The sequence below is a fragment of the Rhipicephalus sanguineus genome, chromosome 1, assembly GCF_013339695.2.
Source record: "Rhipicephalus sanguineus isolate Rsan-2018 chromosome 1, BIME_Rsan_1.4, whole genome shotgun sequence".
In the NCBI taxonomy this organism is placed as follows: domain Eukaryota; kingdom Metazoa; phylum Arthropoda; class Arachnida; order Ixodida; family Ixodidae; genus Rhipicephalus; species Rhipicephalus sanguineus.
The window spans coordinates 58,290,583-58,306,745 of NC_051176.1; the positions used below are offsets into that span (position 1 = coordinate 58,290,583).

Consider the following 16,163-nt stretch of genomic DNA (forward strand, 5'->3'; position numbering starts at 1 on the left):
GTATGGACGCAATGGGCATTGGTGTTTCCTCAGCTCGAGACGTTTTTGGGCATTTTGCCCCATGTTACGCTTTCGTATTTCTGAATAAATCGAAAGTGCAACCGAGCTCTGCTTGTGACACGTGTGCTTATGTATGCTAGATTAGTGACACGGTTCATTTCAATTAATGAAGTCTCCCTTGTGCAGTCTTCATTAAGAAATTCGTTACATCCGCGGTGCAAACGTAGTCCGTCTAAGCAGTCAAATTAACCCGTATTGAGATTTATGAAGGTGCCAGGAGCACGAAGAGTGGAGACACCCGAGTGCCCTTGTGACACTGCACAATGTAAAGTACAACACACTTTCGTTCGTGCAATGTCCACATAACATGAAGTTGCACATAGGAAATGAACAGAACTTGGTTACAAACTCGGAGTAAAGCTAGGTTCTAGAGAACCTAGCTTTAACCCTAGAGATCAGCGCGTATTCATGCAGCACATTTACCTTGCGAAAGCTGCATTCCGATTTCAATTGTTGTTGAAGCTCTGTGAAGTTGGCTGCAGCGGAGTGAAGTTAGCTTTTATAAACTGTAAAACACAGGAATGTACGGCTTTTCTTCCTTGTAATGCGGCTGTGTTAAACTCCCGCGGTGTAGATGGTCCGACTGTAAATAGCGCGATCAGCGCTGGCTCAACTCTTGCTGTGAGACTTCATTTTGCGAGTTGGTGGATTTGTAAGTCTTGTGCAGGGTCACAAGCCTAAGTAAATATCCTGTGCCTGAATAAGTACCCTCGTGCTTCTCTGCCTCAGGTAGGAACCGTGCTGGAACAACATGTACAACTAATATCGCTGCGTCGGCACACCTAGATCCATCGCAGCCTTGATATCTTTAAGGGGTCATGAAGCACCCTTTGGGCTTGTTGAAAAAAACACATCTGTGGAAAGCTGACACGGCTATGAACTGCTCAGCCAAATATTACAGTCGTGCGCGCGCGCGTAAAGGCCACAAGCGGAGCGCAAAGTTGCCGTTTCCTCAGGCACCCTCTTTTCAAACAGAGGCCGGGTTCTCACTTCGTCGGTGGGCGGGGCGTCTGCACGTTGACGTCACGGATCTGCCAGTTACGTCGCAAGAGACATAGCATGCTTATAGGCTGATAGCCGACGTAAATCGAGAGCGTGTGTTCGGATCAGATGCGCTTCTTGCCACGGGGTGCCGCCACTTGCCGGCGCCGCACTCCTCAGTACATGGTAGCCGCACTCGTGCACGCGAATCACAGCGGGAGAGCGCTCGCGTTTCATGACGCGCGCTAACGTAACTTCTTTCCCTCGTGCCATCCCTCCCTATGTAGCTTCCAGTGCGTCGTCGGCACGAGAAAAAAGAGAAAGCGCTGAGAGCGTGCGCCAAAACCCCGTAACTCCGCTAATTCTTGACGGATTCGAGAAATTTTTGCGGCAATCGATTCGGGAGGCAGAAAACTCCGATACTGAGGTCATTAGATCATTACTTGGAAAAGTGGTTCATGACCCCTTTAAAAATACACGAAAGTAAGTTTTTACACGCGTATGCTACAACCACATTGTATGTCAGGTGAAGTATGAGCGGTAGTTGAATAATTGCAGTTTGGTGCAAGATAAATCATTGCCTCGAAACCGACACAGCATTCAGCCAAGCGCAGCGGCGCATGCACAGATGACCCCGCATTGATCGCGCCGACCCAAGCGACCGCTTCTGTCCCTGTATGAAACTGCGGGCTGAGTTTCGTGACCAGAAAAGCATTGACGGATCTGGTGGTAATACTAACGACCCACTACGAAACCTCTATGTGGTTGAAAAATTTTTTTCCGAAGATTATGATGTGCTGATGCTGGCAAGGAAATTAGCCTGTAAAGCAGGTGTCCCAGCTCGCTGACTTCTCTTACCATGTACATAGTATCAAGTTTCTCCATCATATTTGCCAATACGTTTGAAGCCTGCTTTCAAAACAAGCTTAACAGAGTACTGTATCAAGAAACACACACAACACATCAATCTGAAGTATTTACCATTAACGACTAGTCACCTAGTGTGAATATGAATCCGAATAATCACCCGTACGACCTCAGCAATGATGAACATTAAAAATTACTTCTGCACCTAACCCAGGCCACCTCACTCTAGAAACACATTACTGTTTCTGGAAACAAGCATGCACTTTGGCTATCATGTATGCAGTTGGAAGATGTTTGACATGTTCCTTACACACAAAAGGATATGCTTACTACTGCTTTTTCAGCTGTAACCAAAAAAAGCAACAGCTATGTTTCAAACAGGAATGGGTGCTGCAGAAATGCAACTAATCGAATAGACAAAAGAAGACACTAATGCAACCCACAAGAAAAATACCAAATAGCCATCAACGACTTTCTAAATACATCCTCATTCCATATGACAGGCAATGCGATGGGCTACCAGCCCATCGCATATAATCTGTCACGCAAGCAGCAGATTAAGGGCACCACACATCGAAATTCACGTAAAAAAATGGGGCACGGAGTACTATGCTGGCAAACTTTGCCCGTGCGTTGTGTAACACAGACAAACTGGCACATTTGCCTGTACTGCAAAGACTGTTCCTATGAACTGTGTTCCTGGGAGATAAAGATAAATTCCAGGGCCAGGAGCACGTGTGAACCGACAGAGACATATCGCATAAAAAAACAGGCCAAGACTGTATTAGCACACGTCCTTTAGGCTGTTTGAAACAGTGATTAGTTCTATTTTGACAAGTGGCAGCCCGCTAGGCTGATAAGTGAACCTGTGGTTGCATTCTGCACAAGTGTACTGTTTATCTATATATTCCTGCATTTTGTCCAAAATAAATCAGTAGAAAGTTACTGCCCACGTCCTATTAGTGGCAAACTTTGTCATATGTACAAAATTAAGCTCATCATGCCAGGTATATGTGGCATCGGAATCATCAACAGATGTTCTGTCTGTAATCAGTAGGGGTGTGCGAATATTCGAAATTCGAATATTTTTCGAATAGTGTTGCTATTCGATTCGATCGCACTGGAATTTTACTATTCGAACTATTCGAACTTCCCAAAAACAAATACAGTCAAACACCCGATTGAAAGTGACCCCTTCAGATTTTCAATATGCTTCACCTCATTACACTCGCGTATTGCGGCAAAGCTGCCTTTCAAGGTCCGCTACGGTCGAACTTTGCCAAGACACAGTCAACGTCCGATCGGAAGTGGTCCCTAGAGTTTCAATATGCTCACCTCATCACACCCCGATATTGCGGCAAAGCTGCCTTTCAAGCTCTGCTACGTCGCAAATGTATTAAATCAAGGAAAAACGCTGGTTCCAACATGGAGACGAAAGATGTGGCAGAGTTGGGGGCTCAATTAATGCTGTTTTAGACCTGAAATTTGGGCAGGAAGTCTAAAAAATCGGAAGGAAGGTTTTTTAGCATCACAAAATTTCGATGTCTTATATATCGACATCTACGGTGCAGATTGGAACTACGTACTTGAAGGGGCACTCGTGTTGCCACATCGGTGGGCTTCCCAGAAGTTGAAAGAGGAGGAGAGGCTGAGGAAATGGCATCTTTGCCTACGACGTGTAAAGTGTTGTCGGCAACACTTTGGTTGCACCAAATCATGTACATAAATACAATTTGGCCTCTACATGCTCATTCTTGATAAGACAACTATGAAACACCACCCGCCAGCTCATCAACCTAGCGAAAAGAACACTTTCATGTTGCTATCTCATAAGGATATGCTAAGGAATCCCTCTAACATTTTTTCTGCAGTTTCGCTTCGAAGTATTCGAAAAATATTGTAGAAATATTCTAGAAATATTCGAAAAATATTCAATTCGATCGCACTCGCATTCAATATTCGAATTCGCTTCGCACCCAAAATTTTGCTATTCGCACACGCTCTACGTAATCAGAGGTCCCCAAACGTTTCAACCTAGCATGCCCCAACAGCCAGAACACTTGAAGATGCACAAATCCACAGTAGCTCAGTGAATGTTGCAGTCAATGATCTACGTGTTTATACATCACGGTCCATTACTCAAAATCATTACAGGGCATCCTAAATACATCAGTGTGAAGGGTGTTGAATGTTTTCCTGTGAGCATAGAAGCAAAATATAACTCAGCAACATTTCAGAAGCAGCTTCAAGTTAAATGCTCTTTTCCAGGCGGTTCCAGTGCTTACTCCGTAGGCCAAGGCAAGCAGTAGCAGCTTCTTCAATGGTTTTAGGTTACAGTGAATAAACCAGCAGTAAAATCTTAAATGTATAGGTTGGAGACTTGTGGAGCCTTACAAATGCAACCATGGGACACTTAGGGTTCCTTAGAAGCCACTATAGGAAATTCCTGCTCTAGGTACACTGTGATTATGACACAAACATTTCTATTTAGTGTCACGGGAAAAGCAACAACCAAGAGTACCAAAACAATGTCCTCAGAGATAAGAATGCTTTATGGGGGTTTTATCATGTGCCTCTAAAAACTCGCCCATACTGACAACTGTTTTACGATCACGCTTTAAAAGAATTTCGTTAACTATGTGTCTACAGCAAAGAAGCACCCACTGATAGCATATTAGAGTGGCCATACAAAACAAATTAGTCCCATCTTAAACTGATACAGCACACTAGGGAAACGAAGAGACACCAAGCCGGTCAAAAGACAGGACAGAGCACCGTTATTTCTTCTGGATGCAGCACTCTGTCCTTGCTGTTGGCCGGCACAGCCGGCTCTTTATTCCCTTGTTGCGCTGTATCAGTTTAAGAATGACAAATCAACTTGCCCAATCCTCGACACATTAGTCCCCCACATTCAAGGCAATATTCAAGCTTTGTTCGACAATGCCACACAAACGCCCGAGTTCATATTTGAATATAAAGCTTGCCCACCTTTTATTCTTCTTTCCTGAAGTTGCAGTCTGGTTCTCCCCTGGCAGCTTCCGTTGGTGCCTCTCACCTTGACCGGGAACAGGATTGCCTGAAAGAAGGAAAATGCTGATGTTCTCATTCGAAATTTTACTTAAAGAGTCCAGAACAACTCATCACAGCTAAAAACACCTTTGGTGTCCTTTCGTTTCTCTGACCATCAGTGTGTCCTATGTATTGCGTGGCCGACCCAGGTCCATTCTTTCACCGTCCACTAGGATATTGGCTACCCCTGTTTGTGCTCTAGCATTCAAAAGATGAAACTTATCAAAGTGCATGAGCAGTTTTGGATTTTGCTATTGAAATGCCGCTGCAGCTGGAAGCCCAACTTCTGAAATGTGCTCTGCCAGCATAAAGTTGTAGCCACTGGGCTACCGCAAAGGGTTACTCATGTAACTCAACGTGAGCTTTTACAACTAGTCTATTTCATTTTCATTCCCTAAATACTACACTAGTTGAAACTAAGCCACTTAACATTAAAGGGACACTAAAGCAAATAACAATTTATGTTAGAGTGAAAGCCCAATGTATGACAACTTCTAAACGGCAATATTATCAACAGCAGTGCCCTACTTACCGATAAATTAAGCTAAATGTATCGCATGACGAGCGCCACGAGTGGGACATTTTCGAAGTGATCCCGATGACGTAGGGAAGTCGGCCTACAATAAATCACTAGTAATCAAACTAGCAGCAGTAAAAAAGAACATTCCGAGCATCAAAAGACGTAATAGAATGCTGTTTGTTCGTTCCGCTTGATTAATGGAAAACAAAGCCTCCGTGGCGTTGCCATGGGGAACGGCGCGCGTGGTTCAAAGGTTCCGTTTTCGCCGAGCTGTGCCTCGCCCGTCTCAGTGTAGTTTCGGGATCGCGTACTGCCGTGCGTGTTTTGCGCGCTCGTGAAGGTCGCTCTGACAGAAAGTTTGACAAAATGCCACATGCGTGGGATATTGCCCGGATGCCCGAATGGTGCACCAACGCCAGTGCTGCAGCAAGGAAACCGGTGTGTCTGTTTCACTGGGTGCCGCGGAATGAACCCTTACGCTCGAAGTGGCTTAGTGTCATGCCATTGCGCCAGTGTGCTAAACAGTCAAAACCTCTGCGTGTGTGCTCGCTGCACTTCGTACTGAGGATTACGAGACCACCGCAACTTGGTGACGGCTTTGAATGTGCCCATCCGAGCAAGTCTTTGCCGCGGCGCCGTTGTTGCTACTGTGGGTCCCGCTACTTCTGCTCGGACTGCTACTAGTGTCGGCGGCCGCGCAGTAAAAGCGGGCAACGTGTGGGCATGGCAGCAGTGACATATGAGAGTCGTATTCTCAGGCGGGAGATTTGAAGCGCGCTAACGCGATGCGGACCACTAAAAACGGGATTTTATTTCAAAATAAAGCACATTCCTGGCACAAAAGCAGCGCTACGAGGTTTCTGGCCGCTATTCAACATCAACGTCGACTTAATATTTGCCTTTAGTGTCCCTTTAAAATATTTCCTTTAGTGGACCTAGAGCTACCTACAGCAGATGTATAAATGCAGAAAACAGTCAACATGCTCCTTCAATAGGCAGGAGAACAGTGTAATATCGGAGGGGTGAAAACTTGCTGGTAACTAAGCTTTCAAACCGATGAAAGCTGAAAAAGTTTCATACCACCATATAAAGCATACAATACCTCTCACTTCATACACGTGCAATCTACAAAAGGATAGAGAAAAGAGTGCCCTATTTCCCTAAGACGAATAAATCACAACGATTTTAACTACGATTAGAAGGCTCAAACACTTGCCTGAAGAAACCTGCGAATCCACATTGCGACCCTGGTTGCCCCGAACAGTGTTCTCATAGCTTGGTCCAATTTTTTCTATGTCCTGAAATAAAAGTGACAGTTCATAGTCCACCAAGTTGAAATTAACAAGTTCAAACTCTTTTTCACATCCATAACACTATCCCTAAATGGCCCAGGCTTTTTCAGGATTGCCTGTAGTTTGGCTTCCGCAGTAAACCAGAAATATTTAATCCAACTTTTGGTAAACTGAGGCATTTGCACTGCGGCAAAAAATTTGCATGGGCATTGGCTTTCCCCCCTTCATAAAAAACAAAAAAGGGTGTGGCTTATGTTTACAGGCGCATAAACATTTCTTTTTCTTTTCATCAGACCACCAATAGCAATTCAGATGACACCTTTACAAGTCAGGAAGCGTTTATTGAGAACGCTCAGGCGGCGGAGGACTGGATGGGGTCGAGGCTACGGAAGCAACAACCAAGTCCTCGTTGTCTTCTTCGCACACAGCTCCTCTGTCTCGCTCCAGAGGCGCTCTTACCACTTCTCCTCGCGCAGACGAAGCCCACTGGCAAGTCAGAATGTCCTCTCATTGTGTATATAGATGTAGCCGGGCGACATGCGTAACTTGAGTTTGTGCAGAACGTCGGCCACTGGGTGTGAGGCACGCTATTGTATAGTTTACCCTCACTCAAACAGTCGATGATGACAAACGGGCCAGCATAGTATGCCAAGAACTTGTGCATAGACCGCGTTTCCGTACTAGGGTCCTAACCAGCACGAAGTCACCAGGACATAGCTCACAGGACAGTGCTTGCTGTCGTATCTGGACTCTGACGTGGTCTGAGAAGCTAGCGTGGGAAGTTGGGTGAGTCGACGAGCCTCCTCGCACGACGGTGTCTCGGCTACTGATAGATTATCAGCAGTCGTCAAGCGAGGACAGTGTCCAAAGTAATAACGAGGTGGGCGTGCGTAGAGAAGGAAGAATGGGCTATAGCATGTTGTTTGTGTCTTGCTGTCTTGAACGCTTAGGTTGAAAAACGGCAAAATCTCGTCCCAGTTCTCATGATTGGATGCCATGTACATTAAAGCATGTTGGCAAGTATTCGGGATCCGCATGCCCGGTAAGTCCCGTTTCTTGAGGATGGTAGGGAGTCACATGTCGAAAAGTAAAATCACACAAGCGTAGTACAGTATCTAATTCTTCAGAACACCTGCAGTGACTGGCGTCCACGGTTGCTGATTATCACTCGGGACAGGCCCCGTGCCGCAAAATGATGGATGTAACAAGAACAGAGAGACAGAAGCAGCAGTCGCGGAGGGAATGGGCGGCCGTCTCACAGTATCGAGTGAAGTAATCAATGCACACGACTATCCAGCGGTTACCCGCTGGATGATCGTGAGAAAAGGCCTAGAAGATCAATGCCCACTTGCTCGAAAGGTGAGCACACAGGCGGCACAGGCTGAGTTGACCGGCGGGAACTTTCATGGGATGCTTGTGCGGGGGGGGGGGCGCTGACACCTCGTGCAGCTGGCGACATATTGCTCGGTAAGTCCTGACGCATTGCAGCCAACAAAAACGCCTCTTTAGCTCTATACAGAGTCGGGCGCTGATCCAAGTGGCCTGAGGTTGGGTCATCATGCATGGCACATAATTTATTATTTATTATTTATTTATTTAATTAATACCCACAGCGCCCATACAGGCATTATAGTGGGGGGGGGGGGGGGGTACAGAAAAAGAACATGAAAAATTGCAGGGTTCACATAAGTTTGTGTAAAAAAAAAAAAGAAAAAGAGAAAAGAAGTAGATTTCCAAGACACAAAACAGACACAGCTGCACCGAGCACAGCTGCGTCAGAAAAGTCATATGTATTAGAGAAAAAAAAAAAATGCAGGAACCACGAAAATTGATGAAAATCCCATGATATATAAAACAAAGTGCAGCATTCGTCTAGCACAAAGGCAATTACACCAAAACAAAACAACATAGCGTACAACCAAGATACCGTACAGATCATGGCGACTGCCAGGCGCACACACGTAGTCTATAGGGCTTAGCAGTCGAAAGATTCAATCATTTTATTGCAGAAAAGAGCGCATCCGTTGAAGAAATTTCTACAAATGGTGGGAGGAAGTCGATTCCACTAACTATAGTTCTCGAAAAAAAAAAGAGTTGCTGAAGGACAATGTATTGCATTTATATTCTCTTATCTTGTGTTCATGATCTTTGCGGCTGAATGTAGTGAGGCCGGCTTATGTATATGTCACGGGGAATTCGGGTATGAGAATAAAATATGCTGTGCAATATGCTTCAGTCGAAACGATGCCCTTCGGTGCTGCAGAGACTTCCATTTTAACTTCAGCTTAGCTTCCGTCGCACTGAATTGGTCCTGTCGTACATAGGTGCATTAAACACATATCTCGCCGCCATGGACTGAACTTTTTCTAATCTTTCTTTATTTGATGATGTTGCAGGGTCCCACACACAACATGCTTACTCCAGTACTGGATCTCACGTATGCTTTGTATAGTACCTCCCGGGTTTGCTGTGGAAAAGCACGTGTGTTTCTTTTAAGAATCCTAAGCTCCGACAAGCTTATTTACAGTGTAATCCACATGCCGATTCTATGATAGAGAGGGGCAAAAGAAAACACACTAGGTATTTGTATTCCGCATCCCATTTTTACCGGAGAGCTGTTTAATTGTTATTCAAATTCACCTGGGTTTTTTTTCTGGAAAACCTCATGCATACAGTTTTCTTAAGGTTCAGTTTCATTTCCCATCGCTGGCACCACGCGTTATATTGCACATAGGTCGTTTTGGATTACGGAGGCAGGTCAGTTTCAGAGGTAATCTGACAGTATAAAATGCAGTCGTCTGCAAATAGCCTAATATGGGATTGTACGTTTTCGTTAATGTCGTTTATATATAATAAAAAAGTAATGGTCCCAGAACTGATCCTGAGGTACCCCCTGACGTAACACTAGTATTTCAGACTGTTCGCCGTTTACAACTACATATTGTCGCCTCTCATGTAGATATTCAGCAATCCATGCAATAACTTGGTGATTAATATTAAAGCTGGTTAGTTTTTGCAGCAATAAGTAGTGTGCTACAGTGTCGAACGCTTTTTGAAAGTTGAGGAAAATGCAGTCGACCGAAAATACAGAAGAACGGACGCTTTCCGGTACCACAATACCAGAGAAGGCCCAGTTGCAGTGTAAGTCTTCTCATGGCCAGTCTGGAGGCGCGCGCTCGCTCCTTCCTTTACGACCTGCGCTCGGGGGGCTGTTGCTACCTATGGCCGCAATTTCGTGGGGGCACTCCGAGCCAACTGCTCCCTAACTCACTCCCGGGCCGTTGCGGAGGCTAGCGCATGCAGGGAGTGCTCGGCTTCCGACTTACCGTGGCGCTTTCTGAAGTTACTCTATATGGTATTCATGGTACCAATGCGATAGAAACATGGTAGCAAGTATATATGATGACTTGGGTAAATTCCGCTGTACAGAAGTGGTGGCGCAGGCCGCTCATAAGCCCGATTCTGTTGCTCAGCAAAGCATCGACGCGGTTTATAACACAGCCTTGTTTTTTTTAGGTTTTCTGTAACTTCGAGAATAAGTAAGAGGATGAACATTGCATTTGGTTGAGGTAACGGTTTTAATCATGGTTTAGAAATGTTTATTTCAAATGTATGTGCCGGCCGTCGCTGTACTTGAAAATAACAAAATTGCACATTTTTTGTTGGAGGCATCTTAATTCGTGCTTTAATATTGAAACAAATACTTCAAAAAAGTGAAAGGTCACTGCATAAAGGGGACGGCCACGCTGCAGACGAAGAGGAAACATAAAAAACTTTCAGAGAATCTTTTCAAATTTATGCGAAACAGAATGTTTTCCTTGGTACTACAACAACATGCGCATGGAGAACTGAAAAAAATCACTGCTGGTAAAACACTGTAGTGATGATCACAGTTTAAAAGGAGTCAAGTCTGTCACAGCTTGATATGCTTCCGCGAGGGTTTTGTGAATAAAACCGAAGGCCTGTCATTCTGATCTGTTAAACTTTTTTGTGTTGTTAATAAGAAGAATCCGGAGAAACTTCTCAGAAATAATATGAGCCACCACTCTCGCGTGACTGTTGTCCACACCTTCCGGACAGTCCAGAAGTGGCGAATCTTCAAGGTATGGCTCAACAGTCAATTGCAGGAGTCTCAAGGATTTTCGTTCGAAGAAGATATTTGACTGCTTTCCTCGAAGAACGTCACAATTGTGTCCAGCATTCATAGTAACTCCGGCTTGGGTAGTGTAGATTATAGGCTTCTTGCTGATGGAGAAGATGACACAAAGGACTGCTCGTTTGTTTGTCGTCACTAGCATGGCGCATGTTTCGCAACCGACATCAGTGATGAATTTGGCAATGTAACCACCTACATACACCAAGCCTGAATAGGCAACAGAGTTCGGTGGTTTGCGAGGAGGTTCTCGCAGAGCTTCAAGTTCCTCAATAACATCTTCCGGAATAGACACCGCCGCTTCTTCAATGTTTCATCGCGAATGCCCATGTCTTTTGGAGGTAGCGCCTTTTCCTTGACAAAGTGGTCAAAGCAGCTGTGACGGCTCTTGCGTCTTGCGCATCATTGCCCCCGCACACTTGCCCTCAATTTTCCAAACAATGCCTATATAGGATCACTGTTAAATTTCTTCGTGAGCACATAGTTTACTTTTTTTCTCAGAAGAAATCGAACTGTCTCCACTGTGGACTTTGTGGTGAAAAGCAGGGCAGCGTACGTCTCGTCTGTCAAGTTTCCAACGCCAGCGGCGACAGAAGAATCCTGGATGCGCTTAATGTAGCCCGACAATTCATTTTCCAGCCACAGCAATCGGCTGTCGTCCTGCTTTGAGATGGGAAGTTTGCAGTCATTTCCACTGTACGTAGTGTTGTGAATGTCGAACCATCTCTTTATGGCTTTCATGAAGTTGATTGTGGATGCTGCATCCTTGAATAGAACAATAGAGGAGTTGCCCCTCAAGTTTCGCAGATGTTCCAGTGCGCCAATGACTTGGAGCGACAATACTTGCACTGCACGCATTACATTCATCTTTTCCAGGTTAGATGGGTAATCCCCTCTGTGACGTTGTAAATATGCGTGGCCCACCAAAAATGCACTGCTGTGGCAGCTGGGGTTCTCTAACGTGCGCCTAAATCTCAGCATACGGGCCTCAGGAATTTTCGCCTCCATTGAATATAAGGTGGTCGGGTCTTTAAAAATATTGTTGTTGCTAGTAGTGCTGTGTGTGCGTCTTCTATTGCCGAGTGCCGAGAAAGGCAGACTGTCCCCACACGCACCTGTACTTTCTTCGCCGCTTGCTACAACCAAAAGAAGTAATTAGCACGAGAAATTGGCCGGGCACAGCTGGTTTACAACACGAAGCGCATGCGGCCAAACACACTTTGGGCGGTTGGCTCGCGACGCCCTCACGCGGAGCGCGCCGTCGTGACTGTATAGAAAAAGTTCCATTGTACTCCCGGCGGCTGCTCAGGCTGTAAGGGGAGGAGCGAGCGCGCGCCTCTAGACCAGCCGTGGTCTTCTTATATTATATAGCATGCCAATGCGAACACAAAAATGACGTGGTATTATATCATCTTATTAAGAATCTTCCAGTGCTGATAGGTGCTATATGGAACAAATGGTTGGCAGCCATCTGCTAATAAGTTTAGGTTCCATCTCTGAGCTATCTTATTTCACTCAAACGCCACTGAAATGTTCTGCTGCTACATGTTTAACATGCAGAATCGGTCATTTTCAGAATGTTAGGTTCTATCTCCGAGCTATCTTATTTCACTCAAACGCCACTGAAATGGTCTGCTGCTACATGTTTAACATGCAGAATCGGTCATTTTCAGAATGTTTAAAAAGAGTTGCCGCTTCAGAGGAGTGTTAACTTCGACCAGCCCTGTAAAAATAAAAATTTGCTCATCCAGCAGCTGTTCTCAGAACACGCACACACACCTGCGAATCATGTATTTGTTTCCTACAATTAATAATACTGCACTAAAGCGTTGTCTGTGGCAACGAAAATTTGTTCCTGAACTGCAGGAAATGGCCATTTTCCTTGTTACAATCATGACTTAAAAGGGCCATTAAAGAGAAACACTAAATCAGTCCAGACTGAAAAATTGTTATAAAGCTCCATTCTGAATCAATACAGAGCCTTATAATGACATTTTTACTGTGTATAGTATGAATCACCTCATTTTACTCACACAAAAAAAGAAAAATTATTGCTAAAGTAAAAAGAAAAGACAATGCTTTGCCTTTTTATAAGTTTTGCCCCACGAAGGTAAGTCAGTGTGAAATGGCAAATTTCAGTGTATATTTTCTCATTACTTCATTTTGGCTCATGAAAAGTTCTTAGAACATGTTATGTTGTCTTTGATACTATTAAATGGGTCCTGCATCAATTTTTTTAACATAGTCAGAATACCCTGATGATCTGTAGTCAATGCTACTGCGAATACGTGAGCCAATTATTGCGCAGCAGGATATTTGCAATGTGGTGTCAGAAAAACGGTCGAAAATCGCTTCCTCTCTCCTCCGCAATGTATTCAACTATGCAGCAGGCACGAGCAAGCTGGCAGGATAGGTATTGGCTAACTTCATGAACAGAGCACCAGCGGACAATATCGAAGGCCATGTGCCACACTGTGCAGGCATCACGGCCATGCACATCTGAACAAGGAGTAGTGGTCAATGTCATAAAGAAAAAAACACGTGCTCAAGGACATGATGCACGCTGACGTGACATTTTGGTGGCGTATCACCTTCTGGCCACATCCCCCGTGTCGCTTCCAGCGTGCTCGTGGCAACAAAAGGAGAAAGAAATACCTCGTTTTGCGCGATAACTCCACTTATACTCGTTGCATTAAAAAAAAAAAATCTGACAGGAGATCCGTGAGGCAACAGAGTCAAAGAGTAAGGTCATCCTATGATAATATAGAAAGGTGTCCCAGGGCCCCTTTGAAATGTGCTGGAGTGAACTTATTTTACTAATGAGCAATAAGCTAGACAAATGTAGTACCTGTCAGTATTTGTGACCTCATAGTGAGCTAGCTGGTGTGGACACTTCAGGGTGGTGTTGCCACTTGGTTTTCGTTTTAGCATTTTTTTCTTGCACACCAAGCCTACGCTGATGGCAAGAGTGCTCGTTTTACTACTGCAGAAACATAAGTTACTAATACAGCTAGAATGGGCAGTAAAAGGAAAAATTATTTCAGCTATATAAGTCAGTTACTTTGCAAAAAAAACAGAAAAAAAAGCCACCATTACTGTAAGAGGAGATTTGTAAGCCAGAAAAAGATGCAAGAAGAAGAGACGAGTGACAATGGCACCTTGCGGTTTGCACAACAGCTCAGTGGGATGTCACAAATTTGGACATGTGCTCAGACCTAGTTCATTCTTTTTTATCCGTATATATGGACTAGATAGTTGAATGCCTAAGCGTTAGAAGCCCCATTATAAGTGAATAGCATGGAAAAAGCATTAAAAAATATAAATTAGGAACACATTAGAAAATAAAAAAAAAATAAAATGTTTCAATGGGACTTGGACATACGATCTCTTAGCATAAAGGTTTAATAATAACCATTACCCATGGGTGTTCGCAGGGTGAACAGAATCGCCCTAAGAATTTGCAGGGTGCAAGTTAACGCGCTGAGACAGTTGATGTGTTTTCATTTTGCCATGGTCACACGGGCCCCACCAGCTTGACGTAGTGTCTAAGTCTCGTGCTGTAATGATTCATGCACTGTTTCGATGGCTGATACCGCAGCAAATAGATGACATGTTATCGAAAATCGGCCTTATGCATAGGCACTCCTAGTTACTTCATCAATGAAAAACCCCAGAATATTTTTGCTTCTTATTCGCAAGGAGCCATACACTGAAATCTGCACATTTCACTAACTTTTATTGAGCCATATTGCCGAAATTATAAATAAAAAATGAAATGCGACAATGAGATGAAAGAGACGAATGAATTTGCGACATTCCATTGACATCTTGACGTTGGAATTTCGGTGTGAAATTCAAAAAATGAAACTTCGACCTCAATTTTATCTTCTAATAAACAACTTATTACTGCGAAATTTGTGAGAATAAAGTTTCAAAAGGACACTTAAGTAGTCTAAACTGTTTAAATGTGCCTCTTTGGTGTCTCCTTAAAATGGCTAGAATTGTGTCAGGCATGATGCATAAAGTAGCATGACTGCTTCCTCTTCCCGCTCACTGCCTGCATTAGGTACATACACGTTCTACATGGCGGGCACGTAGGGCACATGCAACCCAGTCGGTTCAGTGATGTTCCAAGCCTGCTCACTTTTCTTTCGGCATCCTAATAACCCCTATAAAAAGCCCAGCTACAACAGGCAAACTCCAACACGCAACTTGTGTAACATTTTCTGCACTTCTCAATATGATTCCTATAGTTCTATTCCAGAGGTTCAAGCCACAAGCTACAACTTCAAACATTGTTTAAAGCCAGTTTCAAAAGATGTGCACACCATAAACTGTTGCTGCTGCATCAACATCACAAGCACCAAGTATACATTGACAGTAGAAATACTTTTCAAGAGCATAGATTCCAAAAGTACACAAAAACATCTACACTAGGGTGCTTTAAATGAAGCCTTCATCAGGTGCCTACCTAAGTTTACGCAAAGGCTAGCTTACCAAGCATTCGTTTTGTCCACAGCTCAAATTTTCATTGTCCATCTCGTGACCCCGTCAAGTTCTAATCAGTCGACTAGAAATAGCAGAAAGCCTCGTGGCAAGTTCCATCGCTCGAGGTTATAGCCCTCATTCTGGCTTGGCTAACATGGCTAACATTACTTTCATTCGTCGCAAATATTTTCCCACTATCACAAGCCCAATGCGCACATTGCTGACTTCACAATGAATGCAGATTGGTTCATCCTTTTGTCCTCTTTCAATGCATCTGCGCTACCACGTGCAATCCGTCATCGGAACGAGCTCCCTGGTAAGGTCACTAACATTCATCATTCTGCAGCATTTAGAAACACAATACTAACTCCCCATGACCATCTGTAGTGCTTGCTGAAGTTGAACTATTGCTTTTAATCATATTACTCATTGTATAATCACGATATGTCTGTGAGAATTAAGAGCCTTTATCCTTGAACTAAGCCTGTGTTATGTTATATTTCTATAACATTCAGCCCTTGTACAATGCCTGGTTATTTTTCTTTTCATATGTTCTATGCTTCTTTTCCTTTCGACAATTACCATGTACTGTACCCCCTCACATACGATAACTTGTAAATCAAATAAGCTGCAAGAAGAAACAACATTACTCGCAGTATGTTACTCACAGTATGGCTCCAGTATGTTACTAGTGTGCCCGGGGCAATGTGCGATACAAGCTAATACGAAACGA

General features: G+C 44.1%; 1 protein-coding gene across 3 annotated transcripts in view; it reads right to left on the reverse strand.

Moving 5' to 3' along the window:
* Nucleotides 1-16,163, reverse strand: part of LOC119391727 (set1/Ash2 histone methyltransferase complex subunit ASH2) — a 94,893-nt gene that overhangs the window by 57,718 nt on the left and 21,012 nt on the right. Inside the window, exon 7 of one of the 3 annotated variants that reach the window (XM_037659384.2) lies at nucleotides 6,714-6,795. The exons of the other annotated variants lie outside the window; for them this stretch is intronic. Within the exon in view, the coding sequence (XP_037515312.1) occupies nucleotides 6,714-6,795 (82 nt within the window). The remainder of the gene's footprint in view (nucleotides 1-6,713; nucleotides 6,796-16,163) is intronic. 3 annotated transcript variants of the gene reach the window in all.